The 18,728-nt window shown below is 23.5% G+C and overlaps 2 protein-coding genes across 3 annotated transcripts; one reads left to right on the forward strand and one right to left on the reverse strand.

The window, feature by feature from the left end:
* Window positions 1–733: 733 nt before the first annotated feature.
* LOC122848999 lies at window positions 734–3,120 on the reverse strand. Of its 2 annotated transcripts, XM_044147503.1 has the most exons (5): window positions 3,003–3,120; window positions 2,546–2,710; window positions 2,023–2,471; window positions 1,246–1,927; window positions 1,001–1,124 (listed from the first exon to the last, which is right to left on the reverse strand). In XM_044147503.1, the coding sequence occupies exons 2-5, from the start codon at window positions 2,703–2,705 to the stop codon at window positions 1,111–1,113; spliced, it is 1,305 nt and encodes a 434-aa protein (XP_044003438.1). In that variant the 5' UTR covers window positions 2,706–2,710; window positions 3,003–3,120; the 3' UTR covers window positions 1,001–1,110. The 2 variants fall into 2 exon arrangements, with proteins under 2 accessions (XP_044003437.1, XP_044003438.1); XM_044147502.1 differs by having other exon boundaries at window positions 734–1,927.
* A 1,844-nt stretch (window positions 3,121–4,964) lies between these two features.
* Window positions 4,965–10,186, forward strand: LOC122849474 (F-box/LRR-repeat protein 7-like). Its single transcript, XM_044148175.1, has 5 exons — window positions 4,965–5,103; window positions 5,172–5,420; window positions 6,385–6,891; window positions 9,860–10,077; window positions 10,124–10,186. The coding sequence occupies exons 1-5, from the start codon at window positions 4,965–4,967 to the stop codon at window positions 10,184–10,186; spliced, it is 1,176 nt and encodes a 391-aa protein (XP_044004110.1).
* Window positions 10,187–18,728: the final 8,542 nt, after the last annotated feature.

An 18,728-nucleotide genomic window follows, 5' to 3' on the forward strand; every position in this document is an offset into this window, starting at 1 on the left:
TCATTGCATACAAATAAAAAATTCTGCAATATTACATTCTCTGACTGAGCACGTGCTAAAAACCACAATAATTTTTTATAATTATATAATACCACAATTGGCATAAAAATTATCAACAGGTGTGCATGTTTATATGCATTTAAATGATTTTTTTTCTTTTCTTTAAATACAACATGGTACATGTGAATATAATTTTACTGCAATTTTAGATAAATTATTTTCCGGTTTCTCATTATGGCACAGTGATTTTCATTTTTATTAAAAAAAAAAAAATGTGATTGTAATCTGTTGAACTTGAGCTCTATTATTAACTTTTTTAAAATTATTTTTTTGTATATTTATTCATGAAATTTAAAAATAAGTACATATACTATCGTGTGATCTCGTTGTCAATATAATTTTTCATAAAAAAACTATAGTCATTGTTTTAATTATTATATATTTATTGGGTATTTTTTTTTAAATACTACAAATTTATAAATACAGATTAAAATTATCATTTTATTATATTTCTATAGTATACAGTATATAATATAATATTTATTGTATAATAGTATAATGATTGTAATTTAAATTAAAATTATTACATGCAATTTGAAAAATGATTTTACGTGCTGGATTAACTATAGATTTAAATAATCATATCTGTGATTATTCAAACAAAAATTATTATTAATTAATTATAAATATTCAAAGTATTTTTTTTTTTAATTAAAAATATTATGGACTGATATCAATGATATAATTGATTTAAATTAAACAATCATACTTTGAATTGTTACTCACCAGATAACACTGAAACAAATGAAAGGACCAACCATTTAGATTCATTTATTGACTTTGAAGCTTTTTTAAATTTGTCACCAACAGTCATATGCAAAAAAACATCATTTGTACGATTTTTAGTTGCCTCAGAGGCAGCAATAATTGAATTAATTGTAATATTAGTACACCGAAGATCAAGTTCTTCAAGATCCGGACAATTTTTTATACATGGAATAACACCATCATCCGTGAGGTAAAAGCCATCATAACAATTTAAACTTTTTAAACCTTTTAAGTTAGAGATAAAATAGTCTGACACATCATTTTCAGAAACGTTCAATATTTTTAATGATTCCAACCTAGTTAAAGCAAAAAAACCTGTTTCTGATATATGTCCGCATTTTTGTACACTCAAATTTTTTAATTTTTTACATTTATTAACAATAGCAATAATACTTTCATCTTGAAAATTCGTTATACCTGACATATCTAAATATTCCAGATATTGCAATTTTGATAATTCATGAAACACCAAGTTAGGTAGAACAGGAATACAATATAGTATTTCTCTTATATAAAAATTTATTTTAAGAGATTTAAGTTCTTTACAATTGTTTGATATTGCAAGTACTGATTCTACATTTATGTCATTTAAGATAGGCAATTTTAAACATTTAAGATTTTCTAATTCTGTCAATTTTTGTAAAGCCGTATCTGTTATATTTTTTCTAATGTCACTTGAAATATCTAAGTGTTGCAAGTTCTTGCAATATTTAACCATTTTAATTGCTACGTTATCCGTAGTTTCCCAACCAATAGTAAGATGTTCCATGTTTTTAAGATTTTCCCAATTTTCAATTACAATCTCACCTAAGATTTGATCTTTCCACGATGGTGCGTTGAGATATTTTATATTTTTGCATGTATTAAAGATAGGATTGAGAAAATTTGAAGTCACAAAGTACTTTGAACAGCTGATATGTTCCAAATTTACAAGACGATTAAATAAATGTTCAAAATTATATGAACATTTTTTAGTCACCCAAGAATTTTCAATGTTAAGATAAACAAGTGTTATTTTTTCTGATATATCTTGAATAATTTTGGTTAGATTACAATTACTCAATGTCAAACTGTGAACATTTTTAAATTTTTTTAAATCCTGAAAAATTTTAAAAATTAATTTATTATATAATTTGAATTACGTGTAATGAATTTATTTAATTTTGAAGGTATTAATTGAAAATAGAAACTTACAAAAAGTATTGGTATCTTTGGTCGGCATTCTTTAAAAATTATATGAATTTCATTAATTTCTTCTGGTAGATAATTTATTATTTCATTACGAAATAATCTTCTCAAACGCCATTCCATATGAATTATTTCTATTTTAATAAATTTTAATTTATCTAATGACATGAATGCTTGAATATAGTCGTCGTTATTGATTTTTAATTCATAGTCTGCTACAAATTCAAGTTTTTTTAAATTTTTACAGTGTTCACCAACGATTTTAATAATACGGGAATCGCAAATTTTAGAAAGAAATAATTCTTTCAAAAAAATACTACAATTCAGTAGTAATTTTTTGACATATGATTGTGTAAGCAAACGGTTATCATAAACACCACCAATTGAATTACCACATCTGTATTTTTTAATGTCATACCAAGCTAGTTCACAGGCCTCTTTCCATTTGAGACAAACTAAAAAATAATTAACGTTATAAATTAAAACCATAAAATTACTTTAAATAATCTTACAAAACTTAAATTATTACCTCTTTCCATGACTATTCTTTTGGGTATTGGAAGCAGCATAAATATTTGTGCTAGCGAATCATTATTAAGAGAGTTAATAAAATCATTTTTACCGTTAATATCATCAACAAGTTGTTGTTCTTTTTCAATACAAGACTTTTTTAGTGCACTCTCCATCATAAATTCTAAAAATAAATATAAAAACAATTTATAAAAAAATTAATAAATATAATTTAACTCATTTATTGAAATTTTTCGAATTATTATTATCTCAATGCAGTCATTTTGTAGTGTTCTTCGTCGATAAATAAAGTTTTAAGTTTGTGTATAACAGTCATCACTGTTTTAGTTTTCAATTTTTAAAAATTGATGAGATTTTTTTAAAACCATTAACCAGGAAAAATTAAAATCACTTATCTAGTTTTACAAGCACCACAAATTTTTACAAAAAGAAAATTTAAAAATTAGTTTTCATACCTTTTTTTTAAAAAATTTTTTCGAATTTGAAGTTTATATAAATTTAATAATTATTGAATGATTTCACTTGAAGCGATATTATTTCAGCCAAAGTAATAGAACTAGTCACAGTGATGCAGCTGGCATATGCACGACAAGATGCACTGCTCGGCAGTGCAGCGTCGATACTCTTAGTCAGGTGGTGGAAGGGATACACGAAGTGAGATTGGTGAATCTTGATGCGATGAGTCGCAATTGACCAATCGGAATCAGAAAAAAAAAACAGAGATCAATCTCAAGCTCAAATATTTTTGATACATTTGAATATATTCAAAAAAAAATTTAGTGCAAAAGAAAAAAATTTATAATAAATATGTAATTTTAGATTTAAATTGAATAATATTTTTATTTATAAATACAGAAATATGACAATGAAATTTATGGAATACAATATTAAAAAAATTCAAAAGTCATTTTATAAAATAAAAAATTAAAATAAAATTATAAATAATTTTCATGAAAATACTAAATAATAATTATTGTGAACATTATTATTAAAAAAAAAAAAAAGAGAAAAAAAAAAAAAATTGAGCAAAAAAAAACCCCCATGATGACTGTAGCAACGTTGTTTGTCTAGATTTTCTCAAAAAAAATATCCTGTTGTGATTGCAAAAAAAAAAAAAAATCATCCACATGTTCAATATTCCAAATCACAACAGGATATTTTTCTCAATGAATTTTTGATAAATTCTATTGTCTTTTTCAGAAACTGTAGATGATAGATTTTTCTTGGATCAACAGGATTTTACTATTCAGATGAACCATCAAATTTGTAGAGTGGAATATTTTTTCATGTTAAAATCTTTCTTTCATCTTTTGGGAACAACATCACACCAAGTTTGGTTGTCCTAATCAGTTTCAAGCTGGACTTTGTACTGGACATAACTTTTCCACTTGTCACTAGCATCAGTTTTCAGCAGCCACTTAAATTTTCACAGCAATCGTTGACTTTGTGTTATTTTAAAGTTACTAACGTCATGTTATTCAGTGCTAATATTGATAAGTGAATTTATTTAATCAACAATAAAAAATTTTAATATTCCATTCACATTTTTAAACTTAAAATTTAATTAAACTTTGAAAAAAAGGTATTTATAAATAAATTATATATAAATTGATAAATTAATTATTGAATTTTCTTTTATTCTTATAAATTTGTAGTGCTATTAAAAAAAAAAAAAAATACATTCTTTTTCATTTTTGAAATTCATTACATGGATTTATTCATATACTACTGATGAATTTGTGCTATTAATATTATTATAAGCTGATGAATATCATCATCATATTTTTCTTAATACGATTACCTATGAATTATTCAAGTTTATCATTATTATTAATATATCTATATAGATATTTTTTTTGTTATTCCCAAGTAGGAAAAATATATATTCAATTTATATTTAATAGAAATATAAATTGAATTTAGAATATGTACAAATTTGGACATACTAAAATTTTTTTTTCCAATTTATACATTTCATGTGGTAACTGTTACATTTTTTAGTTAGTTATAATTTTAATTTGTTTTTTTTTCTAGAACACTCGAATTTTCTCCATCGAAATTTAAAAGTATTTTAAAAGTAAAAAAAAGCTACTTTCAATGATGAAAAATAAATTAATGTCACTTTAAAATTTATTTTTCATAAAAATATTTTTCGAAAGAAACCCTGAAAATATCATCATTAAATTTCACGAAAAAAACTGTAAAAAATCTTGTTGAAAGTTTGAAATAAAATTATTTATCAAAAACGAGAAATTGCATAAATTTTTTATTTTCATAATTATTAATTTTTTATTGAAAATTTCTTAACGGAGTTTTATTTATTTATTTTTTTAGATATTTATATTTTGACAAATTGCACAGAGAATTGACAGAAATTCCTTAATTATCAGAGCTTAATAATGTCATGCACAAAAAAAATGCGTCATGTTGAGGAAGAACGACAATATTTATATGATGTTGATCAGAAGATAGATTTTATCAACTCTTTGGATCATTATTCACTAGAACGAATATTCATGCTGCTGCCAATATATGACAGAATAAATATGAAAAAAGGTAATTATTGTAATTGAAATTTTTTTCATTTATATTAATGTTTTCGATTTATTTTTTTTGTTGTTTAGTTTGTACCAGATGGAAAGAAGTCTGTAAACTAGCTTGGTATGACATTCAAAAATACAAATGTAGCCATACAATTGGTCGTGCATATAATGACCAGTTGCTAACACAATCATATGTTGAGAACTTGATGTCAATTTTTGGTATTCATTTACGAGAATTAATTCTTTCAAAAATTTGCACTTCAAGTATCATGCCAATCATTGGTGAACACTGCAAAAATTTAACAAGTCTTGAATTTGTATTCAACAACAGTTTGCCAGTCAATACAGATGACTATATTCAAGCTTTCACAAAGTTGAACAAAGTAAAATATATTCAAATATATGTTGACAATAAGGCTCTTGGACGGAATACAGAGTGGAATTCTGAAATACTCAGTAGTCTGTCAGAAGAAATTAATGAAATTCATGTCACTTTTAAATGCATCATGTTAGGTTCTTTGTCTTTCGTAAGTACTAGTCGATGATTAATCCTATAATAATTAAGTAAATGCAGTAACATCAATGTCAAATTATGAAAACTGATTTTTTATATTTATTTAGGATTTAAGAAAATTCAAAAATCTCCATAGCTTGACATTAAGAGCCTGCAAACTCGACAATATTATCCAACAAATATCAGAGAAGATAACACTGGTTTATCTGAATCTTAGAAGTTCTTTATTATCTGATCAACGGTTACTTACAGATGGTTATATTTTTAACAAGCTTGTGAATTTGGAACATATCCATTTTTTTAATGATCTTCATATTGTCTCTCCAAATTTATTAGGGACTGTTTTTAAAACATGCAATTGTATAAGATCATTTAAAGTGTCATGGTTCTTTAGACCTAAACCTTTGGTTTCAATTGAAAACTGGGAAAACCTCAATAAGTTAGAACATCTCGACGTTTTTTGGGTTCTCAATTATGACTTAGCACTCAAAATTGTCAATTATTGTAATAATTTGAAATACGTATCGTTTAAGACAATAGCAAGAGAAACCGCTTTGCACAAATTAACAGAATTAAAAAATCTTGAATTTTTAGAATTTTCTTTTTTGCATCACATCAGTGACGAATCTGTACTTGCAATATCAAACAATTGTAAAAAACTTAAATATCTGAGAATTCCTTATAAAAGTTCAATTATAAATTTGAGTGATACTGAAATTGATGATGATAATTTTTATGTTGTAAATAATGATGATAATAATGATGATGATGATGTTGAAGATGATGAAGATCATGATATTTATGATAGTGCAAATGATACTGATGAATCTTATTATGATGATGATGATGATATTAATGATGATGAACCAGTTCCTCATTTAACTGTTTTTGATGATTTATCAAAATTAGAACATCTCGAATTTTTAAATGTGTCAGGTATACATAAATTCACTGATAGTAGTATTATTGCTGTTGCTAATAAATGTAAAAGTCTCAAGAATTTAAACATATCTCGTTGCAAATATATTACTGAAGCAGGTCTAAATGCCATAACCAGCTTGGAATTATTACAAAATTTAAATGTCAGCAATATTAAGAGTGTTAAAAACAGTTTTATCATCAAATTAAAAAGTTTAACATCTTTCGAAGCTAACAAGTGCAAAAAAATCACTGATTCTGGTATTATTCAATTCATAAAAAATTGTCCAAATCTTGAACATCTTCATCTCTTCCGCACTAATATGACAATTAATACAATTATCGGTGCTGACCGGGAAACCAAATATCGTAAGAATAATATTATCTTGTATATACACTCGTGTCATCAGGTGATCAAGAAGTCTTGTAAATCAATAATTAAATCTAAATGGTTGATTATATCTTAATGTCGCTTTTATATAGGCCATAAAACCAGATAGCTTTATATTGTGTTTAAGATTTTACTACTGACATTTTTACCGTATAATAAGATTATAAAATTAGTAGTAAATAAAATATTTTTAGCTGGTATATAGGTATAGTAATTGGATATATTTGACAAATGCACAGTTTTAATTCACCAAGTAATGTATTTTATTAATAAAAAATTAATTCAACTCAAAAAATTATTTCAGCCCTTCATTCCAATGTTATATTTCATAAAAAAATAGAAAAAGTAATTGGTGATATATAGTGAAAATGAAAATTTTATAAAATAATTTTCATTTTAATAATAATTGAAATAACATATATTTATATGAATAAAAGTGGAAAAAAAAAGAAAGAAAAAAGAAAATTAATAATACCCACTTCGTCAAAATAAAAAAAAAAAAAAACAATGTGTAATATTTATCAGTTTCTAAAATTAATTTTATTTAAATATTTTTTTTTTTTTAATTTTATTCAAAATAATATTTACAACTATCATTTGTTGATCACCTATATTCGAAAATATCTAAATCTAAATTTTGATTTGTATATGTGAAAGCATTTTATAATGAATGTTATTTATTGTTAATCGATTCAACTCATTTGATAATATGTTTATCTTTTATGATTAGAAAAAAAAAAAAAAATTCCATCGTAGGAGCCAAAATTAACAACAATAGAATGGAAAAATAAAATAATAATAAATAATATTGAATTATGGATCTTGGCATGACTCAACACGTCAAAAAATAAATTGTTTCACATAATCTTTTTCCGTATAAGGAAATTATAATCAACAAATATGAATTAGATAAATAAACTTTTTTTTTTCTTACGAATGACAAATAGAATATAAACAAATATTTAATAATAATAATAATAATAATTTTATTTGTGAATTATCACATAACTTAACACGTCATAAATTCTAATATGAATACTAAAAAAAAATAAATAAGATTATTTAAAAATAAATGAAATATAATTGAGACTTCTTGTAATTATTTAAAACACTCTCATATAAAATTTTAATTTAGATATTCATCGATTATTACAGAATACATGAGTAATATGAATTGGCTTATTGTGTTTTATAATTATTAAATTAAAATCATGACTAAAAATTTTTTCATTTTCACTTATACGAATTTGTATTATTTTACTATAGTTAACTAGTTTTTTTATCATTTACACAAAAAATGTATATTTGAAATGAGTAAGTGAAAATGAAAATTTTATAAAATCATTTTCAATTTAATAATAATTAAAATAACATATATTTATATGAATAAAAGTGAAAAAAAAAAAGAAAAAAGAAAAAGTAGAATTTGGAAAACACAGATAAAAGTTTATATTTAATAATAAACGACTTTATTTGAAAAATAATAATGCAGATGCAATTAATGTCACGAGAATCTCAAATTATTGTTGAATGTTGCCTTTTTTCAAATAAAAAAATTCAATTATTATTCAATGTATAAAGCGCAGCCTACAACAAACTATTTATAGCACATCAATTTATGTGTTATCATTAAGATTTAAAAAAGGGAAAAATTGTAAAATTATTTTGTTGCAATGTTAAAGTGTATAATTAAAATGTCTAAATTACATGAAATCTATTTATGCATTAATTTATTTATGCTATCGCTATGTATTTATACAAAAAATCTGAGCACGTGGTAAAAACCACAATAATTTTTTATAATTATAATACCACAATTGGCATAAAAATTATTAACAAGTGTTGTGATTGTAATCTGTTTTTAATGTATGTAATACAAATTTTTGAGTGCATGAAAATAAAAATAAATAGAAAATTTGTTTCTTCTAAATAATATTTATCGTTATATACGAATTGTATACAAATAACATATAATCGATTATCTAGTTTTGTGAGAGTAGAAAAAAATTAAAAATAAAATAAAATCTGATAATTTTTATTATATTACATATATAATTCGAATATTATAATGTAATAATTGTATCATAATAATCGTTATTTTACGTTATCACTGCTCAGTACTCGAAATATAATTGAGAAAAATACAAATCGAAAAACATTGTATCATTATTTAAAAAAAAGGTTATTTATAAATAAAAATAAAATATTCATATACGTATGGTAAATAAACATAAATAATTTGTTAGCAATATGATTTTCAATGATAAAATGGTTTTTTTTTTTTTTTTTTTTTTATTTTGAAAAGTTAAACCTTATCATGTTTTTCCTATTGTTATCAACAATTTTACAAAGCGTTGGAAATTCCATTGCCAAAGGCAAAATTGTCAAACCCAACAAACAACTCCTAATAAGGTATAACACTAGCCACAAACGACGCCAAATCCATCCTGATAATACTCATAATACTGACGTGTCTATATTCTAATGCCAAGTCATGTTCTTATCTTTTTCCAAATTTCCCTGCCTATATAAATACGCCCGAATCACCTACTAGCTAGTTAGAGTCCTGTGCTTCACGATTGTGTTTATAACCAAAATTTGTTTAAAAAAAAAAAGTGTGATTTATTGTTTTTTTTTTATAAACTGTTTTTAAAAAATAATAAGTGAAAAATAGTGGTGTTAAAAATAAGTGATACATAATTGTTCGAGTTAACATGACGAGAAATATTAATTTTATTCACTCAGCCGATGAGCTACAGGTTTTTCGAAATGTAATAAGTTGGTCACAAAATGCAGCTATTATAACACATATTAGGGAATATGTAGAAAACCAAAATCGAGATGAACACACCTTTTTTAAAAATGTTGGTCAGACACTTTTAAGATTATACAGAACACAAGAAACAGTTCAAAACAAAGAACTAAAAATATTGATAAAAATTGCAGAAAATATGGTTGGATGGACCAAAAAAATTATATCAGAGGATAGACATTTATCATCGACTGATATAATTAATATGTATCAAACAATACAATTTGATGAGATAGGAAATATAATTTGGCACAATGAACCAAATATGTACAATCTTGAAATTGAAATTAAACACTGTAATAAAGCAAATATACTTGGTATTTGGAATAACTATTCACTTGCTGAAAAAAAAGCAATTTTAAAATTGCTCATACGTAAATATGATTCTAAATGCACAGGCACAGCCTATTGGCTCTGGTTTTTGGGAAATACACTACTTCCAAATACCGACCAAGAAATAGTAACTTTTGTATCGGGAAATTCCAATTTATTTAAGGACAATGTTGCTTTTATCAAAGAGCTCGCTACCAACAGTACTTTTAATATGTTCAATTATTTTTTAAAAAAAATTTATCAAGAGGATATGAACATACAAAACTTTATGAAGGATATAGCTATTGAAGCTTCAATTACTTTATCATCAAATAATAATAATATATATTTAAAAAGAAATTTTGAAACTATTTGGCAGAATTTACAAGTTTTGGAAAAAGATGAAGTCATTTCATCACAACCAGTACATATATTGCAATTTAATTGTGATTATTCACTTGTACAGGACCATACCATCGAATTTTTAAAATCAGTATCGTCCCAGCTAAAATACAGTAAACTGGTAACTTTTATTACAAATATGATTTATTATGTCATAAAACAAAACAATATTATTAATTCATTGAGAGAAACTGATTTAGCTATAGTCAAGCATTGTATTACTGAAATAATATTCGAGCAAGAAATAAACCAAAAAATATTAAATTATTTTTGGAAAAATACAAAAAATGACATTGAAAAAATTGAAGGTGCCCTCATATTGATTTTAATGTTTGGCAAAATGTTTACACTGTCAGAAGATTACAAAAAAAAAATCAAGAATAAGATGGATAATACAATCATGACATTAACATGGTTGGATAAATGGGAAATCATACAGTTGTATTATGAATGTGTTCTCAATAATAAAATAGATATTGCGACATTGAAAAAGAAGCACGGAATGAGTAATTAAATTGAAAGAAAAATACAAAATAAAAAACACAGAATAAATTATTTATAAAAAAATTTAAATTTCAAATGAAAAAAAAAAAAAAAAAAAAGAAAATTAATAATACCTATACTTCGTCAAAATTAAAAAAAAAAAACAATGTGTAATTATATTTATCAGACTTTAAAATTAATTTTATTTAAATATTTTTTTCTTTAATTTCATTCAAAATAATATTAAAAACTATTATTTGGTAAATACTTATATTTAAAAATAAAGTATCTAAGTTTTTATTTGTATATACGTATAAAAGTATTTTGTAATGAATGTTATTTATTGTTAATCGATTCAACTTGTTTGATAATATGTTTATCTTTTATGATTAGAAAAAAAAAAAAAAATTCCATCGTAGGAGCCAAAGTTAACAACAATAGAATGGAAAAATAGAATAATAATAAATAATATTGAATTATGTATCTTCGCATGACTCAACACGTCAAAAAATAAATTTTTTTCTATATAAGCACGGAATAAGTAATTAAATTAAACAAAAAATACAAAATAAAAAATGCAGGATAAACTATTTATAAAATAATCTTAATTTAAAATGATAAGAAAAAAAAGAAAACTAATAACACATATTTCGTCAAAATTAAAAAAAAAAAACAATGTGTAATATTTATCAGTTTCTAAAATTAATTTTATTAAATATTTTTTTTTAATTTTAATCAAAATAATATTTACAACTATCATTTGTTGATCGCCTATATTCGAAAATATCTAAATCTAAATTTTAATTTGTATATGTGAAAGCATTTTATAATAAATGTTATTTATTGTTAATCGATTCAACTTATTTGATAATATGTTTATCTTTTATGATTAAAGAAAAAAAAAAAAAATCCATTGTAGAAGCCGAAATCAACAACAATAATATATTAAAATAAAATAATAATAAATAATATTGAATTATGAATTTTCGCATGACTCAACACGTCAAAAAATAAATTTTATCATATAATCTTTTTCTTTTTATCATGTAATATAATTATAATCAACAAATATGAATTAGATAAATAAACTTTTTTTTTCCTACGAATGATAAATGAAATATAAACAAATATTTGATAATAATAATAATAATAATAATAATAATAATAATTTTATTTGTGAATTATCACATAACTTGAAAATAAATGAAATGTTATTGAGACTTCTTGTAATTATTTAAAACACTCTTATAAAAATTTTGATTCAGATATTCATCGATTATTACAAAATACATGAGTAATTATGATTAAATGAATTGGCTTATTGTGTTTTATTAAAATTTTTTTTTCTTTTAAAATTTTTTTATTTTGAACTTTAGCTGGTACAATTAAATTGTACAAAATACAAATTTTGTCAATATAAAAAAAAAATATGAATTTATTTGAAAATGATATTAAAATTATTTTTCTATTTTAAAAGATAATTAAATGAATTTTTGAAAATTCAATATATTTTATCACACACAAACACACACACATAGATTTTGTTTTTCTCATAATTATGTTTTTATTTTCTTTCAATTTGAAAATTAAAATTCTAATATTCCCACGTTTATTTGTGCCATCCCTTGAGACAGAACAGACAATGACACAGCATAAAAACTACATTTAGGTATTTTAAAAAAAATTATAAAAATTAACAAAAAGTTTTTTAGATAAACGACAAACAATAAGTACCAATATTTTATTACTGTTATTATTGATTTTTTTTTGTAATGATCATGTATGCATTTAAATAATTTTTTTTTTTTCTTTGAATACAACATGGTAAAAAAATATTACAATTCATTAGTAATTTTTTGACACTTGATTATGTCAGCAAACAGTTATCATTAACACCACCAATTACCACATTTGGCCTCTTTCCATTTGAGACAAACTAAAAAATAATTAACGTTATAAATTAAAACCATAAAAATAATTTAAATAATCTTAAAACTTCAAATTAATTATTACCTCTTTCCATAACTATTCTTTTGGGTATTAGCAGCATAAATATTTGTGCTAATAAATCATTATTAAGAGAGTTAATAAAATTTATTTTACCGTTAATATCATTAACAAGTTGTTGTTCTTTTTCAATACAAAATTTTTTTAGTGCACTCTTTATCATAAATTCTGAAAATAAAAAAGAAAAAAAAATTTATAAAAAAAAAATTAATAAATAATTTAATTCATTTATTGAAGTTCTTTCGAATTAATATTATTACAAGGCAGTATTATTTTGTGGTGTTATTAGTCGAAAAAATAAATTTTCAAGTTTGTGTATGTACAGCAAACAAAAATGTATGATTTTATGTCTCGTCACTGTTTTAGTTTTTAATGTTTAAAAATTGATGCACTTATAATTGCACTCTGCAGTGCAGAGTCAGGTGGTGGAAGGGATACACAAAGTAAGATTGGATAATCTCGATGCGATGAGTCGCAATTGACCAATAGGAATCAGAAAAAAAAGAACAGAGATCAATCTCAAGCTCAAAGATATATATTTTTGATATATTTGAATATACATATTCAAAAAAAAATTTAGTGCAAAAGAAAAAAATTTATAATAAATATGTAATTTTAAATTTAAATTGAATAATATTTTTATTTATAAATACAGAAATATGACAATGAAATTTATGGAATACAATATTATTAAACAAATTCAAAAGCCATTTTATAAAATAAAAAATTAAAATAAAATTATAAATAATTTTCATGAAAATACTAAATAATTGTGAACATTATTATTAAAGAAAAAAAGAGAAAAAAAAAAAAAATTGAGCAAAAGAACCCCCATGATGACTGTAGCAACTTTGATTGTCTTGATTTTCTCAAAAAAAATATCCTGTTGTGATTGCAAAAAAAAAAAAAATCATCCACATGCTAAATATTCCAAATCACAACAGGATATTTTTCTCATTGAATTTTTGATAAATTCTATTGTCTTTTTCAGAAACTGTAGATAATAGATTTTTCTTGGATCAACAGGATTTTACTATTCAGATGAACCATCAAATTTGTAGAGTAGAATATTTTTTCATGTTAAAATCTTTCTTTCATCTTTTGGAAAAACATTACACCAAGTTTGGTCGTCCCAATCAGTTTCAAGCTGGACTTTCTACTGCAAATAACTTTTCCACTTGGCAGTTGGCACTAGCATCAGTTTTCAGCAGCCACTTGCATTTTTATAGCAATCGTTGACTTTCTGTTATTTTAAAGTTGCTATCGTCATGTTATTTAGTGCTTATATTGATGAGTGAATTTATTTAATCAACAATAAAAAATTTTAATATTCCATTCACATTTTTAAACTTAAAATTTAATTAAACTTTGAAAAAACGGTATTTATAAATAAATTATATATAAATTGATAAATTAATTATCGAATTTTCTTTTTTTCTTATAAATTTGTAGTGCTATTAAAAAAAAAAAAAAATACATTATTTTTCATTTTTGAAATTCATTACATGGATTTATTCATATACTACTGATGAATTTGTGCTATTAATATTATTATAAGCTGATGAATATCATCTATTATCATCATATTTTTCTTAATACGATTACCCATAAATAATTAAAGTTTATCATTATTATTAATATATATCTATATAGATATTTTTTTTGTTATTCCCAAGTAGGAAAAATATATATTTAATTTATATTTAATAGAATAATATAAATTAAATTTAGAATATGTACAAATTTGGACATACAAAAATTTTTTTTCCAATTTTATTTCTTTTCTATTAGTTATAATTTTAATTTATTTTTTTTTTCTATAGCACTCGAATTTTCTCCATCGAAATTTAAAGGTATTTTAAAAGTAAAAAAAAGCTACTTTCAATGATGAAAAATAAATTAATGTCACTTTAAAATTTATTTTTCATAAAAATATTAATCGTAAGAAACCCTGAAAATATCATCATCAAATTTCACGAAAAATATTGTAAAAAATCTTGTTGAAAATTTGAAATAAAATTATTTATCAAAAACGAGAAATTGCATAAATTTTTTATTTTCATAATTATTAATTTTTTATTAAAAATTTGTTAACGGGGTTTTATTTATTTATTTTTTTAGATATTTATATTTTGACAAATTGCACAGAGAATTGACAGAAATTCCTTAAATATCAGAGCTTAATAATGTCATGCACAAAAAAAATGCGTCATGTTGAGGAAGAACGACAACATTTTTATGATGTTGATCAGACGATAGATTTTATCAACTCTTTGGATCATTATTCACTAGAACGAATATTCATGCTGCTGCCAATATATGACAGAATGAATATGAAAAAAGGTAATTATTGTAATTGAAATTTTTTTCATTTATATTAATGTTTTCGATTTATTTTTTTTGTTGTTCAGTTTGTACCAGATGGAAAGAAGTCTGTAAACTAGCTTGGTATGACGTTAAAAAATACGAATGTAGCCATACAATTGGTCGTGCATATAATGACCAGTTACTAACACAATCATATGTTGAGAACTTGATGTCAATTTTTGGTATTCATTTACGAGAATTAATTCTTTCAAAAATTTGCACCTCAAGTATCATGCCAATCATTGGTGAACACTGCAAAAATTTAACAAGTCTTGAATTTGTATGTCATGACGAATTGCCATTCAAGACAGATGAGTATATTGAAGCTTTCACAAAGTTGGATAAATTAAAATTTATTCAAATACATGTTGAAAATAAGACTTTTAGATTCATCACAGAGTGGAAATCTGAAATACTCAGTAGTCTACCAGAAGGAATTAATGAAATTCATGTATTTTTCAAAAAAACCATGTTAAGAAGTTTTTCGTCTTTCGTAAGTGCTTGTCGACAATTAATCCTATAATAATTAAGTAAATGCATTAACATCAATCTCAAATTATTAAAACTGATTTTTTATCTTTTTTTAGGATTTAAGAAAATTCAAAAATCTTCATAGCTTGACATTACAATACTGCAATCTCGACAATATTATCCAACAAATATCAGAGAAGACAACACTTGTTTATCTGAATCTTGAACGTTCTTCATTATCTGATCAACGGTTACATACAGATGGTTATATTTTCAACAAGCTTGTAAATTTGGAACATATCCATTTTTTTAATGATCTTCATATTTTCTCTCCAAATTTATTGGGAACTGTTTTTAAAACATGCAATTGTATAAGATCATTTAAAGTGTCATGGTTCTTTAGACCTAAAACTTTGGTTTCAATTGAAAACTGGGAAAACCTTAATAAGTTAGAACATCTCGACGTTTTTTGGGTTCTTAATTATGACTTAGCACTCAAGATTGTCAATTATTGTAATAATTTGAAATACGTATCGTTTAAGACAATAGCAAGAGAAACCGCTTTGCACAAATTAACAGAATTAAAAAATCTTGAATTTTTAGAATTTTCTTTTTTGCATCACATCAGTGACGAATCTGTACTTGCAATATCAAACAATTGTAAAAAACTTAAATATCTGAGAATTCCTTATAAAAGTTCAAGTATAGATTTTAGTAATACTGAAGATGATGATGATAATTTTTATGTTGTAAATAATGATGATAATAATGATGATGATGATGTTGAAGATGATGAAGATGATGATATTTATGATAGTGCAAATGATACTGATGAATCTTATTATGATGATGATGATGATGATGATGATATTAATGATGATGAACCAGTTCCTCATTTAACCGTTTTTGATGATTTATCAAAATTAGAACATCTCGAATTTTTAAATGTGTCAGGTATACATAAATTCACTGATAGTAGTATTATTGCTGTTGCTAATAAATGTAAAAGTCTCAAGAATTTAAACATATCTCACTGCAAATATATTACTGAAGCAGGTCTAAATGCCATAACCAGCTTGGAATTATTACAAAATTTAAATGTCAGCAATATTAAAAGTGTTAAAAACAGCTTTATCATCAAATTAAAAGGGTTATCATCTTTTGATGCTAACAAGTGCAAAAAAATCACTGATTCTGGTATTATTCAACTCATAAAAAATTGTCCAAATCTTGAGCATCTTCGTCTCTTCCGCACTAATATGACAATTAATACAATTATCGGTGCTGACCGAGAAACCAAATATCGTAAGAATAATATTATCTTGTATATATACCCGTGTCATCAGGTGCTCAAAAAATCCTGTAAGTCAATCATTAAATCTAAATGGTTGATTATCTACTTCTATTAATCCAACATCAGGTGTACCACAAATATTTATGATGCAGAATTATTTCAGCATAATCTTCACAGTTTCAACAATTGGTGTAATGTAAATCACTTTCAACTAAACATTAATAAATGTAAAGTCGTTTCATACCACCGTATCAGAAAACCAATAATATATAATTACAAACTAAATAATACAATTATTCAACGTCAGACGATTGTCACTGATCTTGGAGTCATTTTTGACTCCTCATTATATTTTAATACACACGTACACAATACACATAAAAAAGCACTAAAAATTTTTGGGTTCTTAAACAGAATGAACAATATTAACAATTTTAAACAACCATCCACTTTTAAAATCCTATACAAAGCCTATGTCTTACCTATATAAGAATATTGTTCACCAGTAATTGCCTATCAAACGAAAAAACATCTCAAACAAATTGAAGCTGTACAAAGAAAATTTGTAAAACAACTTGCTGGTAAAAGCACATGTATTTATCCGCTAAGAGGATTTGATTACAGCAAGCTAAGTAAAGAATATAGTCTTATTACTCTTGAAACACGTCAACTCTGTATCAATGCCCTACTTTGCCTAAATATCTTAAATTCTTACACATATTTCCCTGAGATAATATATATAACTTACCACTTTGGATTCACCATAACTCTAATAGTAGATCAAACCAACCATTGTACACTCCAAAAATTACCAACAGTTATGATTGTAATTCACCAATATATAAATTAACACATAGTATATCAATAATATCTGCAATAATAATATTTCAGCTGACTTATTTAATATAGACATTGTACATAAAATCCTATCTTGATGTATACCTTTGATAGATATACCTTTTGTATACCATTTGATTAGCCTTCAATGAGCTTCTTGATAAATAAATAAAATATAATAAAAATAAAATAAAATATCTTAATGTTGCTTTCATATAGGCCATAAAACCAGATAGTTTTTTATTGTGTTCAAGATTTTACTACTGACATTTTCACCGTTTATAAAAAGATTATAGAATTAAAAATTCACTTTTTAACAAGTAGTAAATAAAATATTTTTAGCTGGTATATATAGTAATTGAATATACTCGACTCAGCACTTCCATTTCAATGTTATATTCCGGAAAAAAAATAGAAAAAGTAATTGGTGATATATATAAAATTTTTATTTAAAAAAATGCATTATTTTGACTTCAAAACGTAAAAATATGTGATTTGTGCATATTGATGATATTTATCTATTTATTTCATAAAATTATTATTTATATATTTATTTTTAAAAAATGTAATATTTATTATTATTTATAATATTTTTTTAACTCAAAAATTAATTAATGGATAATCAAGTTCTTTGTTTCAACAAATAACTCTTCGACTTGGAGTATTTAATATGCAATTATATATTAATACTCCATTTGATAAAATCAAATGAATTTATAAGTTTATGAAAATTATTTTTTTCGCTAATTTTTATTTCATTTTTTTTTATTTGGTAATTTTTGGTAAATGCTATCGCTATGTTGTTATACAAAAAATTTAAACTTTATTTA

The sequence above is a fragment of the Aphidius gifuensis genome, linkage group LG2 (genome assembly GCF_014905175.1).
Source record: "Aphidius gifuensis isolate YNYX2018 linkage group LG2, ASM1490517v1, whole genome shotgun sequence".
NCBI lineage: Eukaryota > Metazoa > Arthropoda > Insecta > Hymenoptera > Braconidae > Aphidius > Aphidius gifuensis.

Coding starts and splice junctions, on each gene's coding strand:
- LOC122848999 (XM_044147502.1), bottom strand. CDS start 2,705: ATGATGGAGAGTGCACTAAAAAAGTCTTGTATTGAAAAAGAACAACAA. Junction 2,472..2,545: donor AAGAATAGTCATGGAAAGAG/GTAATAATTTAA, acceptor ATTATTTTTTAG/TTTGTCTCAAATGGAAAGAG. Junction 1,928..2,022: donor CAAAGATACCAATACTTTTT/GTAAGTTTCTAT, acceptor AAAATTTTTCAG/GATTTAAAAAAATTTAAAAA.
- LOC122849474 (XM_044148175.1), top strand. CDS start 4,965: ATGCGTCATGTTGAGGAAGAACGACAATATTTATATGATGTTGATCAG. Junction 5,104..5,171: donor CAGAATAAATATGAAAAAAG/GTAATTATTGTA, acceptor TTTGTTGTTTAG/TTTGTACCAGATGGAAAGAA. Junction 10,078..10,123: donor ATTCACTTGCTGAAAAAAAA/GCAATTTTAAAA, acceptor CTAAATGCACAG/GCACAGCCTATTGGCTCTGG.